Below are 14,579 nucleotides of genomic sequence, written 5' to 3' on the forward strand. Positions count from 1 at the left end.
ACAGAGACAGGGGAGAGAGGGGGGAGGAGAGAGAGAGAGAGAGAGAGAGAGAGAGAGAGAGAGAGAGAGAGAGAGAGAGATATATAGGGGTCATGACATGGGGGGATCAGGTTTTACAAATGTGTTTGAGTGCTACATTCCTGTAAACTGTCGCTTTTTTCATCACATATGCCTGATATGCTTATATGAATAAGCCTATAGAATTCTTATACAAAATATCGGGTACCACTCCCTAAAAAGGCACAATTTATGGGTTCATGAGTTGAAATGAATGGCTTTATTGACAGTTAATACATCATTTGGGCTAATGCGTTATAGCTCAGGTACATTTAATTATTGATACGAAGAAACATGGGGTTGCCAGGTTGGGTAAAAAAGAGCGTTTACCACATATATCTCAAGAAGACTAAGACGCTATCCATGCAGACTACTGCAGACGTCAACCCTGTTTAATGACCTATTAACATTTATAACTGCGGACTCAATTACATAATAGAAAGGGAGAAACCCATGAGCATCTATTAATATATTACTGACATTTATAACTGAATTATTACCACAGAGAAAGGATAAACACCTGCCAACCACCTACTGCAACCCTACATTTGTTATTAATAGCTTGGTTACTGGTTAATGCACACACACAAACATAACCATGCTCTCACTAGCTCAGGCTATTGTTTTTGATATGTCTATTGTCAAAATGTTTTTTAGATATTTAAAAAAAAATGCTGAATGATTATTTCTGACTTTAGCTTTGAGGTTGCCACCAGGCGATGTATGTGATTAAGAAGGTTGTGTCTGACACTTTGATTAAACTTGATTTTTTAAACTAACTCTTTAAAACTACAAGAGACAGGAAACAACAACAAAAAAAAAAGACTACTTTGTCCTTTCAGATCGGTAATTAGGCTTTATTCGGTTACAATAACTGTTGTTTCTGACAATTTGTAAGCTATTGCGGTCACATCAAAGAGTAACATGCTGTTGTTTACAAGCCCAAGGTGAGTTATGCTTTGATTTTGATTTTTGGGCTTCATTCTTGCAGCCCACTTGTTGTGGTCGGGTTTTGTCTCTTAACAGCCATGACCGCTGACCCTTGACATCAACGGAGAAGACAGGCCACAGTCATGTGCCACCATGGTATCAGCATCTGCCAAGCGAGTAAAAACAAAACAAAAACAAAAAACAAACTCAATTCATGCTATGGCTTATCTACCCTGCATCCTAGAGGCCTACAGTGAAGATGGTTTAGGACAAGTGTGTGTGTGTGTGTGTGTGTTGTAGTGGGAGGTCAAGGTACAGAGACAGGCAGTATTTATGTGTGTGTCCATGCTGGGGCCCAGTTGGGGAAGACATACTCTTTTGGGGGGCTAAAGTTCAGACGTTCGTTAAGAGTGTTTTGACCTTTTTTAGCACGTTCTGTCTCATCCTGCTTCAAAACATCATCCCACAGCTTCCCTCACACAACCCCCGATGACCACCCACGCAATGACCCTTCACCCCGACACTGAACACACTAATGCATACAGACACCACTGTGCAAACAGCACACGTGCAGTAGCCTCTCCTGCTCGGACTCTCACATGACCATGTTGTGAATAACATGTCTGCCTCTGGATGTGTTTCTGCATTCATTCAGTATCTGCTTTGTGATTACTGAACTCAAGAGGAAGCTTTGACCCTGACATCTGGGTGTTTAAACTCAGATCAGTTGCTTGTCTTGCTCTTATGTATTCGGTTCACCATTTAATTGACTTCAAGAAGTCGATTAAGTTACATGAAAGTAAACATACTGCTGTTGAGTTTAAAAAAAATACAACACACTTTTGAAGCTTTCAGCAAAGCTAGGGGTAAATAAGAAGATATGATTTTGTGATTTAGCTGAACTGATATGGAGGACCATGAGTATCACTTATACTTAATAAGTGAAGTGGTTAAAAAGTGATTAATCCATTGATTTATTCTTGCAAGTTTTTGCACCAAGCCAAAAAAATAGGAGAAAAAAAATGAACGATTGGGTATTTTATTAATTGAAGTTTAAAAGGACAATAAGGATAATTAAAATAATTTACAAATATTATCCATAAATTGAATCACTTCAGTGTAATACGTAAAAGCGTATTTAACTTAACACAGCACACAGCACACACGTTATACATGCAAACGAACAGAGGGCATCAGATTTGTGGACACACTCTGACACACATTTGTGTTAACGTGCGGATCAATGTCAAAAACAAGTAGTTAAATCAATAAAGTTATGTAAGCTGCAATGACACGCGCAAATACCCAAAACTGATGGACTGAGGTTTAAGACTGGAAACTGCTGAGAAGTCCCTTTTATCCTGTGAGGAAAAACAAAACCAGACAGGGACGCCGCTTGTGGCTTACGTCTATGACTTTTTACACAACATGCCACCGTTATGCATGCCTCTGCAGGGTCGATGGTATAGTTTACAACACATATAGCTGACAAGACAGGCTCATGCAAAGTGTGCTGAGCCAGTCATCGCTCAACGCACTGCGACTTCAAGTTGCACACCTCATATAGTAATAGTTCATGTCCCGTCTCAAACAGGCAGATAGGCCCTGTATATGTCTCATGTGGTGGAATCAGCAGGTTTGCCTCGAAAATGTAAGCCTCGGAATACTTTTGGGTGGATTTTGGCTTTGAAATGCCTAACTGAGAAAATCTACCCCACCTACTGGTTCTGTTGTATGATTACACAGGAGACAAAGTTATTCCCATCACTCAGAGGAAAGAATTGACTTCAAAAACTAACACAATAGCTTTGTATACCGCAGAGTATCTTTACTAATAAAAGGCACAGGTACTACAAATGGGTACAATAAGAAAAAAGTAGAGGGACAGGACGTCAACTGTGTTTAGTAAAGTACATAGGATGCACAATCAATGCCGCATACTAAATACAAGCAACAAAAAGGAAATCTGACACAGTGTGATAGCTGCTAGCTGCTGATAAAAATATATCTACATAAATGTCTTTCAATGATTCAATCCGAGTTGGACAGAAACTGTAGGATCTTCTTCCTGTAATCCTCCCAGCTGAATGACTTATGATGAATCAGTGCTGTTTACAAGTTTAACATATTGTTAGTCAACATGTTTTTTGTGGAAAATGTCGATATCGCACATTTTTTAATAGGAAGAGCTGTGCAGTGAAAGTGCACCACTCCGCACTGTCTGACTTCCACAGACGAGCCATGAAACATCATCTCCCGCTGAAGACTTTGAATGCAGAAACAGTCCAGACGCTCGTCGTCTTCTTCTTTGTCGTCTTCCTCTTGTATGATGTTCTCGACCTCACACTGTACTTCAGCTTTTAAAACAGACCTCAGGGGGTTTTGGGCCCAGAAGCAGGTGGAGCCTCCTGTAGTTCTGTCTGCTCAGACGGTGCAGAATTACAACTCAACACGTTCTCCTCCCTCCTCTCCCCCGACAAGAAATCATGGATAGCAGTTTCTATATGCGGCCGAAAAGTGTGGTTCATCTTGGGGTCGACGACCTGAGTGATGATCCTGTCCACACCGGACTCCAGCATACCCGATCTAGACAAAACAGCATGCACAACATATCCTGTGAAAACAGTTGCACGATGACCTCATGTACAGTATCGCTGACTGGATTGAACTGCCATAAAATCATTAGCTGCAGACTAAAATGTTGCTCATCCTGAAGAAATTGAAAACAATTCTTCGACAAAAATATCCAACACTCATAAAGTAGCTGTTCACTTTACATTCTTGTTCCTTTGAGTTGTACAGGAGGACGATGAAGACAGTTGAAAGTAACACTTACTGGACAACACTTTGTCTCAGTCCGTTCCGCATCTGGTTCTTGTTGATGGACGGGTTCCAGTCCTGTGTGCTCAGGTGCGACGTGACGTAGTTGTCAACTTTCTGTCGCAGGTTCTGATAGGCAGGCTGGCAGCAACAACAGGGACAGCATGTAAACCCAGTCATTAAACAGTGATGCAGTCTAGAATACGGTAACATGGAAAGTATATTGTCACAACAATGAGAAGAACACACTGCTAAATGATTTATATTTATACTAGCAACGAATTAATGCCTAACGTAAGCACAATATAACGTTAGTTAAGTAGCGACTGAAGTTACGAGCTTAGCTTAGAGTCTGGTTCTCTAACCACAGCGGTAACTGTAACGTTAGCCAAGGCGGTGTTGTCGTTAGCCGACTGGCTTACCTTCGTATCAACGTCGGCGATACAGTCTCGACGGAACTCGTCAAAAAGCCCACGGTTCTTCAGATGCTCCACGATCATACCGATGAGCTGCGGGTCTCCCGGTGGAAGGTTGCCCGGACTGACGTTAACGTTATTGCTACCTTCCGCCATGACAAAACCAAGTAAAGGTCTGCTAACGTACCTGCTAGCTAGCTGAGCCGTGGGCGCTTGTTTTCTATATTCGTGCTGTCCTCAGCAGACTGCGGGCGGAGTGACCGTCGTAGACGCTATGGAAAAAACAGGTAGACGCTGTATAACAAATCGAGCGCTTCGTTTCCAGTTGACACGCATGCGCATTCCAAACGTGACATCGGAAGTACTTCATTAAATTGTCGGCTGGAAGGGTAAAACGTTTGCGCGTAAATCTAAAGGTAATATTTATTTAACACACTGGCTGAATTCTCAAAGCACAGATCGTTTCTGTGGTTGGGTCTTTAGACGGAGGGAATATGTTTCATTAAGCTTTGAACCTACCAGATTTTAGACTGGACTAACGTTATTGTTGTTAAAGGTAACGATGGCTAGCGTTAACCAATGTTAGCTGTGTTGGCTAACACCAAATAATGTATCGCTAACTATCCTAATACTCACAAGCACTCACCTTTAGATGTTACCCAAAAGGTCTGTAAAAGGTCTTTATTATGGGCAGTCGTCTGTTAGGACGGCCTGGAGCAAGCTGTTGACATGTTTTATAGGCTAAGCAGAGTCGTTTACTGTTTGTTTTTACAGCATTGGCTTGTCATATGTTTACTATCCTGCTTTGATATTATTGTTCAACCCCACATGCACACATAAATCTATGAGCACAGCGAAAAGACACACGTTGAGCTTCTTTGCCACATTGGGGTGTAATACAGCTGCTGTATACATGTCGAAATGGAATACTTGTTGACCTCGATCGTTTCATTGCTTGTTGCAGATGAGTGGTCAAGCAAATGCCAACAAAGAGTTTATGGAGCAGCTGCGGATGCAGGAGCTCTATGATCGGAGAAATGAGGGTGGCTCTGAACCCAACACCTACACGGACCCAGAGGATGGGACTGTGTATGACTGGGACCCTGAAAAGAAGGCCTGGTTCCCTAAAGTATGCTTTTGTTTTCCTACTTCATATTGTTAAGGTTTAAAACAAAGGATGAGAGGATGCAGGCCGCAGGTACTTTTCTGCTGCGAGCTTCTTACTGCGCACGCACATCAGAAAAATGAGCTGGATCCAGTTCAAAATTAAAAACAATATTTAATGTACTACACAAAGTTCACTTACAAACTGAATTAACTATCAATAGTAATATTTCATGAAATAGATGTCCGCCTCATGGTCCAGATGAGGTCTGATTATCTCCAGGGATTCACAGTTCCTTTGTCCCTCCAAAGTCTCTGAAATGTCTCATATTACACATTCCTCAGCCCATCGATCAGCTCAATGAGTGGCTGAACCCTTCGGACTTCAGTCGGCCACTTCCTTGACCAAGTCCTCCTCCCTTCTTGAAGGCTGTGCTCAGAAAGTCTTCAGCAACATCCCCCTCTCTCTGACTTTATGGCGGTGTCATAAATTCTCTGGTTTCTCTCACAGTGCACAGTACATTCAGTAACTCTCCCTTTAGTTTAAACCTTCTACAAGTAAACATATTGTAACACATAATATCCATTGCTAGGAGCGCATTAAAACTTAAATTCCTCACAATATATTTGTTCTTAACTATTTTTGTTGCTGTCTGCGCAGCAGTCTTTGACATATTCATATTATGGATTGTATCTCTGTTCTGTTTTGACTTACTGTGTGCAAGTTTGCTTGACTTTGCAATGCATAGTAGGGCTTAAGGATTTAGAATTGTTTATGATGTATGGTTTGCGACATTAGAGGAAATGATTATTGTTATATCATTATCCTAATTTTCATTGAAAAACATGATAATGGTGCGATTTTTGCGGGGATCTGTACCAAACAAAGATGGTTTTCTTAAGCCTGTAAATATGATGTGTTGGCCAGGACATCTCTGCAGCATGACAGTATTTAATTTAAAATGGTACGTTGACATCACACAAATATATGAACAAATATTACACAAATATTGCACAAATTGTAATAGGCCATATTGCGATTTCGATTCATTATGATTCATATACTATGCTGTTCTGACCGGGGGCGCTGTGGCATAGCAACAATACTGTTAACATAAAAGTTCAAGGTCTCCATCATACCAGCTTGTACTTGCCACTGACCACACTTGGCAATAAAATGCATTATTGGAAGCTGAAAATAGAGATGTCTATTCACCCTAAATTGGATCGCAGACCTCTTTTTGGTACATAGTCGTAACAGTTTCAGTGTTCATTTTAAGTAGGTTTTGCTTCGTTTCTCCAGATAACAGAGGACTTCATTGCTGCCTACCAGGCCAACTATGGCTTCACTCAGGATGGAGATCCAGATGTCAACAAAGCTGCAGTGAGCAGCTCCAACCCAGCAGCCCCAGAACCACACAGCAAGCCCTCAGAAAAGGAGAAACCAGGAGATTCCTCCAAGAACCAGGACCCAGACCAGCATGAGACCGCAGCTAAAGAAGACAAACAGAAAGGGGAGAAGAGAAAACCAGACCCAGGTAAAGTGACATCCACAACCATAGAGAAGAGACAAAACCAGTGGATTAACTAACACACAAATGGTAAACAATGGTGTTTTTTTTTTATGTATTGATGTATGTTTCCACCTTTACCCCTGTCTACAATAGTGATTATTACCAGTATTCATATTATGTACAATTTCTGAGTTTAAGTTTGTACAAACGTATCGTTTGATAAATGCTTTTTTTCCCCTTTCTCGTTCTTGTAGGATGGTTTGATATAGAGGAAAATAAAAACACCAACGTCTACGTATCAGGTTGGTTTTGATGAGAACATTTCTTTTCTCATTGTCGAGGAGACAGCTGTCGAGTGAATAGCTGACTCTGTTCATCCTGTCTCTCTCACTCTCTTCCTCCTCAGGCCTGCCTCCGGACATCAGCAATGACGAGTTTGCTGAGTTGATGACCAAGTGCGGCATTGTGATGCGGGACCCCGTTACTGAAGAGTACAAGGTCAAACTCTACAAGGATAAAGAGGGAAATCTGAAGGGAGATGGTCTCTGCTGCTATCTCAAGGTCCGTCTGTCCTTGCTTGTCTAAAGCTTCATTTATAGTTACCACACCTGCGTGACCACATTCCGCATGGCTTTTGGCTTGAATGACCCAGTATAGAGAAGAAGTATTAGTTGCAGTAGTATTGCTTTGCACTCCAGTGAAGTGACAGTATGTGTTTGTGATAATCTCTGCAGAAGGAGTCAGTGGAATTGGCTCTGCGTCTGATTGACGAGTCAGAGGTCCGAGGTTACAGACTCCACGTGGAAGCAGCACGGTTTGAGCTAAAGGGCCAGTACGACGCCAGCAAGAAGAAGAAGAAGAACAAAGATTATAGGAAAAGAATGCAGCAGCAACAGAAGTACATTCTACTTCCTTGTTCCTTTTTAGTTAACCTCTCACTAGTCCCTCTCTGCATCGAGGGATAAACAGCCAAAATGCTCAAGTGGATTAAGAGAAGACAAGTAATTGAGTATTTTCTTGTCTGTGTCTTTGTCCGTGCAGACAGTTGGACTGGAGGCCAGAGAAGCAAGGAGAATTGAGGAAGAGACATGAAAAAGTTGTCATCATTAGGAACATGTTCCACCCCAGTGATTTTGAGGTGCGGAGAGACAAACACACGCTCACACACACACACACACACTGTCCGTTGAGGATATTAATCTCTTGTAGTCTCTGTGTTGGCCTTCGTAGGAAGACCCACTGGAGTTGAATGAGTATCGTGAGGATCTGCGGGTGGAGTGTGAGAAGTTTGGGGAGGTCAAGAAGGTCATCCTCTTTGATGTGAGTTTAATGTCATTCATGCTCGTTCATAGTCACAGTAGAACGGTTTGCATTGTATGTTAGTGGCATCAATATGGAGCTGGTGTGTGGTTGTATTTGTGCTGCAGAGACACCCGGACGGCGTGGCGTCAGTCGCATTTAAAGAGCCTGAACAAGCCGATGCGTGCATAGAGTCGTTCAATGGTCGCTGGTTTGGAGGAAGGCAGCTGACTGCTGTGCTTTGGGATGGAACAACAGACTATCAGGTAAACCGAATGCAAAATACAAATGGGAATTTAGCAAGCAAGAAGGATGATGAAAATATGCCATTGAATTTAATTATGGAAATGCAGAATGGAGAATTTGTAAAGCTTTTGAAGCTAGTCATCACTCTTACCAACAAGTCATGTGATATTTGAGTTATTGTGATATCCTTGATTAACTTAAACTCTGCATCTGGAAAGAATTTGCGGCCTTAATGCTGATGCTGTTTGTGCAGGTGGAAGAGACAACGCGTGAGCGGGAGGAGCGACTGAAGGGTTGGTCCACTTTCCTGGAGGGAGGTGAGAAGGGCCTGCAGAACAACACTGCCAAGCCAGCAGAGGGCAGCACCACCGAAACAGAACCAACAGAACCCTCCAGCACCACGGAGCCCGAACAGCATCCCGAAACAGAACCACAGAAAAAGGAAAAGGAAGAGGAAGCAGACTCTACAGATAGCAGCCTGGAAGGAAGTGATGACGAGAAAGCCTAGATACCTAAATGCACATCTTTGGTCCCCTTGGCAAACAATCAGGACAGTCCTGCTAGATTGTGAACTGTGGTAAACACCCGTTCTGTGCAGGTGAGGAAGAGGAGGAGGAGGAGGTTTGAGCTGTTTTGTAATGTAGAAAAATAAAATTATGATTTTGTCTACCCTATTTTCACTATTTTGGTTTACACTGTAATTTGACCTGCACTTGAGAAGCTCAGCACAGCTTTCCCTGAATTTCAATGTGCCAGTTTGTTTGCAGTTTTGTGTTGATAACCCTGAAATATTGATGAATTACAAAAGACAACTTGCACAAAGGGACACTTACTTCGGGTTGAATCATTAAGTACGCAAATTTATATTGTTACATGGTATAGATCATCATATCGCCCAAACCTTGTAGAAAGTACATATGTATGGTAGTAAAAAGTCCAAATATCATAACACCAAACTTCAAAATAAGTTTAAGTTTCAACGCAGAGCACACATATAACAGAATTATTTTTCATTTCCACAGTCGTTGCATGTGTGCTTAAAACAGCAACTTCTTTTGTGATTTTCATAGATGGTACAGACACCGTGCTGGCTACTTGGGTTCCAATGTGTCCAGACATACATTATTTAATGCTAAAGGGACTTCAAAACAAGAACCAACACACTTAAATGTTCACCAGATAGATAGTGCATCCACTATATAAATTCAAACAAAAATAGATAATTGCGCTTTTCCTTTTTGGTGTCCAGTATCTGGATCTCTGAGGTGGTAACAGGGTCATGTGCTATAAGACTACAAACTTATTATTACAAACACACACAATCCCTTTGGATGCTGTCTTGTAAATATGAGCATCGATGTGTTTAATAAAGTTGTTTGGATTTGTAACGTTTTGAAGTCTCATGACATCTCATTCTGAAAACTGTAATGACACAAGATACAGATTGTGTTTCATTTAAACCTTGTGACAAAGTGAGTTACAACCTGACCAACAGAGAAGCGTCTCAGTGCAAAACTATGGAAAGTACACCAGAACTACAAGTAAATACTCCAGATCCAATACTACTACAGTATCTGTGTTCAATAGATATGGAGAAAGGCAACAAGGTAAGACTTTCTGAGCAGGGGACACATACAGATGTTATTTTAGTGCTACACTTACAGTCAGGGCCATAAGTATTTGGACTGTGACACAATTTTTCTGATTTTGCCTCTTTACACGACTCCAATGGATTTGAAATGAAGCAGTCAATATGTGGTTGAAGTGTAGACCTTCAGCTCTAATTCAATAGATGAAACTACAATATCACATTAACCGTTTAGGAGTTACGGCCATTTTTACACAGTATACCCCACATCTTCAGAGGCTCAAAAGTAATTGGACAATTGTCTGACAAACGGTTTCATGGCCAGATGTGGTCGGTTCTGTCACTATTTCATGACAAATGATGCAGATGATAGGATCTAAAATGTTAAATTAGCATTTGGTAGCTGGTCCTTGGAACTCAGCATGAAACCAAAAAGGTGTCAATGCAAGTGAAGGAGGCCGTTATTAGGCTGAAAACACTTAACAAACCTATCAGGCAGATAGCAGAAACATTAGGATTGACCAAATCAACAGTTTAGTACATTCTTAAAAAGCAGGAATTCACTGGAAAGCTCACCAACACCAAAAAGCCCAGAAGACCACGGAAGACATCTAAAGTGGTTGATCTCAGAACTCTTTCCGTGGTGAAGAAAACCCCCTTCATAACATCTACTGAAGTCCAGAACACTCTGGAGGATGTAGGCGCGTCATTGTCAAGAGACGCCTTTTCATCTTTTGTCTGAATCTTCAACAAATACAATTATTTTGAATAGTTTTTAAGAGAAGGGTAGCCTGATATTAAGATGAAATGGACACTCATTTTCCCCCATATTATTTATAGGCTATTAATTATATTAAAGAGATGTGGACAGTAAGATGAAAGAGTTAGTTTTTTCATGACCACAATTGTTTCTAAAGTTTATCAGACATTTGACCTGTAGTGTGAGAAGTTTTACAACATGATCAATCAATCTATCAAGTTTTGATTGCAGTAGTAGACTTTTCGTGTCACTGTACTTTAGTCTACGTGACAAGTTTTTCGTGGATTGTATCATTTTGATTAGTGCTGGGCAACGATTAAAATTTGTAATCGCGATTAATCGCATGATTTTTCCGCAATTAATCGCATTGTTATGAGCAAAGTTCAATAATGAATTCAAAAGTAGTGTATTGCGCACTTTTATTTAAAAAGTACTGCTATATGAACAAAAACGCAGTAACATTTGGTTTGCAAACACTTTAAACAAATAAGGTTCTTTTTAACAGCAGTATTCCCTTTAGCAGTTATAATACAGTTATGATTCTGATAATAGATATTCAGCCGGTGTTCACAACTTTATCTTCATGTGTGTTATAGATGCAATTTGAAATATACACCTTGAAAACTGCAAACCTATCTACGTCATGTCATCATTTTGCTAATGATTCTCAAACTTTGGAGCATCTACACTCCTGCCTCACCACTAGAGAGCACTGTGATCCTGCTGGTGCCTCTGATGGTTGGTGAACTTTGCTTTATTACAAAGTAGATATCAGAGTTATGTCACATTGGCACCATAACAGGACTGGCTTTTTAAAGTTTAAGTTTTGAAACCTTGCAAATATTTTCAAGGTTTCAAAATAAATATTACTTGCAGAAAGCAGTGGAAAGTAACTATGTACATATAATGTGCTGAAGTCAAATTTGAGGGTAATATGTTTTTTCTTAGTCACTTAAGTGACAACATTGTTCAACATCCGAATCATTTAGTCACATGTACTCATTTATAAAGCCTCTTCATTTCATATCCTTTGGCACATTCATGCAAATGATTATGTACAATTGTCAGCATGTTTGCTACATTATCAATTCTTACATCATGTTGATTAAAATGTGTTGTGGTTCTCTGTTGAATACACCCAAAAACATCTTAGTTCACTGCATAAGTCATTACATGAAATACGGTTATGTTGTTCTGTAATTGAGAGGAAAACCATTTTTGAATTCAGAATTGCAATAGTAAATAACATAATGTAACCAGGGAGTGATTGGGAGTGGTGGTGCAGTTCTGTTTCATAGATGAAAGTATGCAGGCTGAGTAACATCAACAAGTAACATGTTGATTTGTGCCTCAACAGACTCTTGACCGGAGGGGAAGGAGATCAGATTTAACCAAAGTAGATTTGGTACCTTCAAGGAACCTCAGTTGGAGTTGTACTTTACTTAAGTATTTTTGCCATATCAAACAATTTTGAGCCAATTTTAATGCAAAGATATTATACAGTAACTCATATAGTTTCTTTGTAAATACATTGAACACAATACTTGAACACTGTGTTCTCTGTTTTCCAATAAACTGTGACTGCAACACAATTTGACAGTAATGCAACACTATTATATGAGTCAACAAGAAGGCGCAGACAGAAAGATATGGGGCAGGAGCAGAGACGGAGGAGGAAATGGACAGAGCATGTGAAAGCAGGGTCTGTGTGTGTGTGTGTGTGTGTGTGTGTGTGTGTGTGTGTGTGTGTGTGTGCATCTGTCTGTGTGTGTGTTCTGTTCCCTGGAGTCCATCCTGGAGATCGCTTGGGAAAAAGACCTCTAGGTCTGCCCGAGGTCTGACATGCAGCCAAGAAAAGCAAGATTAAAATAGTGAGAGAGAGAGAAAGAGAGAAGAAGAGAGAGAGAGAGAAAGAGAGAGATGGAAGATGGAGAGGGGGTGAGAGGAAGGAGAGCTGAAGAGATGGAGAAAGAGTGCGGGCAAAGAGCTTTGTATCTGTGGAGAAAATGTATGGAAAATAAAAACATTCACATGGTGTCACACACACACACACACACACACACACACACACACACACACACACTGCTGATTGGAACCATATGCTGACAGACAGAGAGAATAATGGGAAACTGTGAATTGTTTAATTTGTTTTCCCTCTTTGTTGCGTTGCAGAGTGGATGGAGAGTGGCGGGAGTGGAAGGCTTCCATGACCAAAGATGACGATCAGCCATGGGAAATTCCAGCCAGTAGATGTGTCCAATGAGCTGCATGGACAACAGGTCCTGCTCCATTAACAGCGTGCATGAAGGGGAGGGGGGGGGATTTCTCAGTGTGTGAACTAGGAACTTGAGCAATGAGGTGCCCACAAAGTCATGTACTGAGTACAAATGGTGATTCTGACACTCACTGATCACAAGCCAATTTTACTGTTGACCAATGAAGTTATTTCTCTCTCTCTCTCTCTCTCTCTCTCTCTCGCTCTCTCTCTCTCTCTCTCTCTCTCTCTTTCACACACACGTACACACATAACAGACTTTTACTGATCCTCTACAACAAATCCAAAAGCTGCTGTTTGTTATTCGGTTAATTCAATTAACTATTTAATAGAACAGAGAAAACGCCTCCGTAGTTGGCCTCAACAAGGACAACAACGTCTCAAGGACAAGACAATAATACTTGCGTCTGTCATGAAAATAACAGTGATTCCACCTTATGATGGATATGAATAGTTGAGTTCTTTAGAAAGTATGGGAAAGGTATCTAGCAATCAATCTTTCTATTTTACTTTCCATTTGGAGTGTTGGGCCAGCTTTTTAACTGGTAAGACAGGATGAAGACAAACACCTGTGCTCGACAGTAAGTCATGCATCTAGAGTGTTAAGTTCAGAGATACAATAGAGTAAGGACATTTTTGGCCAGTTACACATGTTTCCAATAACTGAAAAATGACTAAATAAATAAATAGAGGAAGCAAGTGAGTGGGAGACCGAGAGTGAAAAGAAGGAGGAAAAGCAAGGTTGATTTGCTGCAGATGCTCCACTCTACTGGGAAAATGACATAAGGTTGATTCTTTATGGAAATGGGCGTGTTTTTATTGGTATGTGGGTTAGTGAAAAAGACTGTATCTTGCATTTTCAAAACAAAATTGCACCAGCGGAAGGGACCAGCAGCAGCTTAATGATTACAGAAGTGAGTCTGCCATCACAAGGTGGTTTGAGTCTTGAACAGGGGGAAAGAACAGATGAAGGTACACTTCTCTACCTTTACCAAGATACCCTTGAGCAAGGCAGCCTAGTCTCTTCATTCTCCATCTTGTATTCTTGTAGAACGTAATCCTAGTAGAGGAAAAGTCACCAATTTGAATTAATTCATGTAAAATGTACTTTTATTTTCAGTGTTTTTTTTGGTTTAAACATGTTTAGTTATGCATAGCTGCAGATCATTTTATTTTGAATATAAAAAAATGCATACATTCCAGATTTTACATCCAGGAAGCACATTAATATCACGAACCTCAAGCTGCGACAGGACCTCTGAACTTGCGATGAATTTTGTTTTGGCCACTTGGGGGCAGCAGAAAACACAACACTTGACAAGTAAGCTTTAGTTTGTTAGCCAAGTATAAAAACACTTTTTGCAATATTCTGTATATAAATGAATAAATGCAAACAATCTCAAGTAACTAAGAAGGCAGAAAAGGAAAAAAATAATGAAAAAAAAGAGCAAAACCTTTAGGGAATGGTCTCCATTTATTTTAGCATAACAACAGCCGTGTGAATGTTCAGAGTCCTGACCACATCTCTCTCTCTCTCTCTCTCTCTCTCTCTCTCTCTCTCTCTCTCTCT

At 40.6% G+C, this 14,579-nt stretch overlaps 2 protein-coding genes across 3 annotated transcripts in view; one reads left to right on the forward strand and one right to left on the reverse strand.

Annotated features, from left to right (window-relative positions):
• LOC116389007 (uncharacterized) overlaps positions 1-4,539 on the reverse strand; it is a 10,342-nt gene extending 5,803 nt beyond the window's left edge. Inside the window, exons 1-3 of the mRNA XM_031857391.1 lie at positions 4,230-4,539; positions 3,824-3,948; positions 3,363-3,573 (exon numbers count right to left, since the gene is read on the reverse strand). Of these exons, the coding sequence (XP_031713251.1) occupies positions 3,363-3,573; positions 3,824-3,948; positions 4,230-4,379 (486 nt within the window). The 5' untranslated portion in view covers positions 4,380-4,539. The remainder of the gene's footprint in view (positions 1-3,362; positions 3,574-3,823; positions 3,949-4,229) is intronic.
• On the forward strand, positions 4,392-9,776 carry htatsf1 (HIV-1 Tat specific factor 1). Of its 2 annotated transcripts, none has more exons than XM_031856957.1 (10): positions 4,392-4,510; positions 5,188-5,352; positions 6,631-6,865; positions 7,096-7,143; positions 7,248-7,402; positions 7,576-7,739; positions 7,883-7,979; positions 8,072-8,161; positions 8,269-8,406; positions 8,640-9,776. In XM_031856957.1, exons 2-10 carry the CDS (start codon positions 5,188-5,190, stop codon positions 8,892-8,894), a joined length of 1,347 nt encoding a protein of 448 aa, XP_031712817.1. In that variant the 5' UTR covers positions 4,392-4,510; the 3' UTR covers positions 8,895-9,776. The 2 variants fall into 2 exon arrangements, with proteins under 2 accessions (XP_031712817.1, XP_031712815.1); XM_031856955.1 differs by lacking the exon at positions 4,392-4,510 and adding an exon at positions 4,598-4,639.
• The last annotated feature ends 4,803 nt before the right edge of the window (positions 9,777-14,579 follow it).

This window comes from Anarrhichthys ocellatus, unplaced genomic scaffold (genome assembly GCF_004355925.1).
Source record: "Anarrhichthys ocellatus isolate YVR2014 unplaced genomic scaffold, GSC_Weel_1.0 scaffold18, whole genome shotgun sequence".
Taxonomy (NCBI): Eukaryota; Metazoa; Chordata; class Actinopteri; order Perciformes; family Anarhichadidae; genus Anarrhichthys; species Anarrhichthys ocellatus.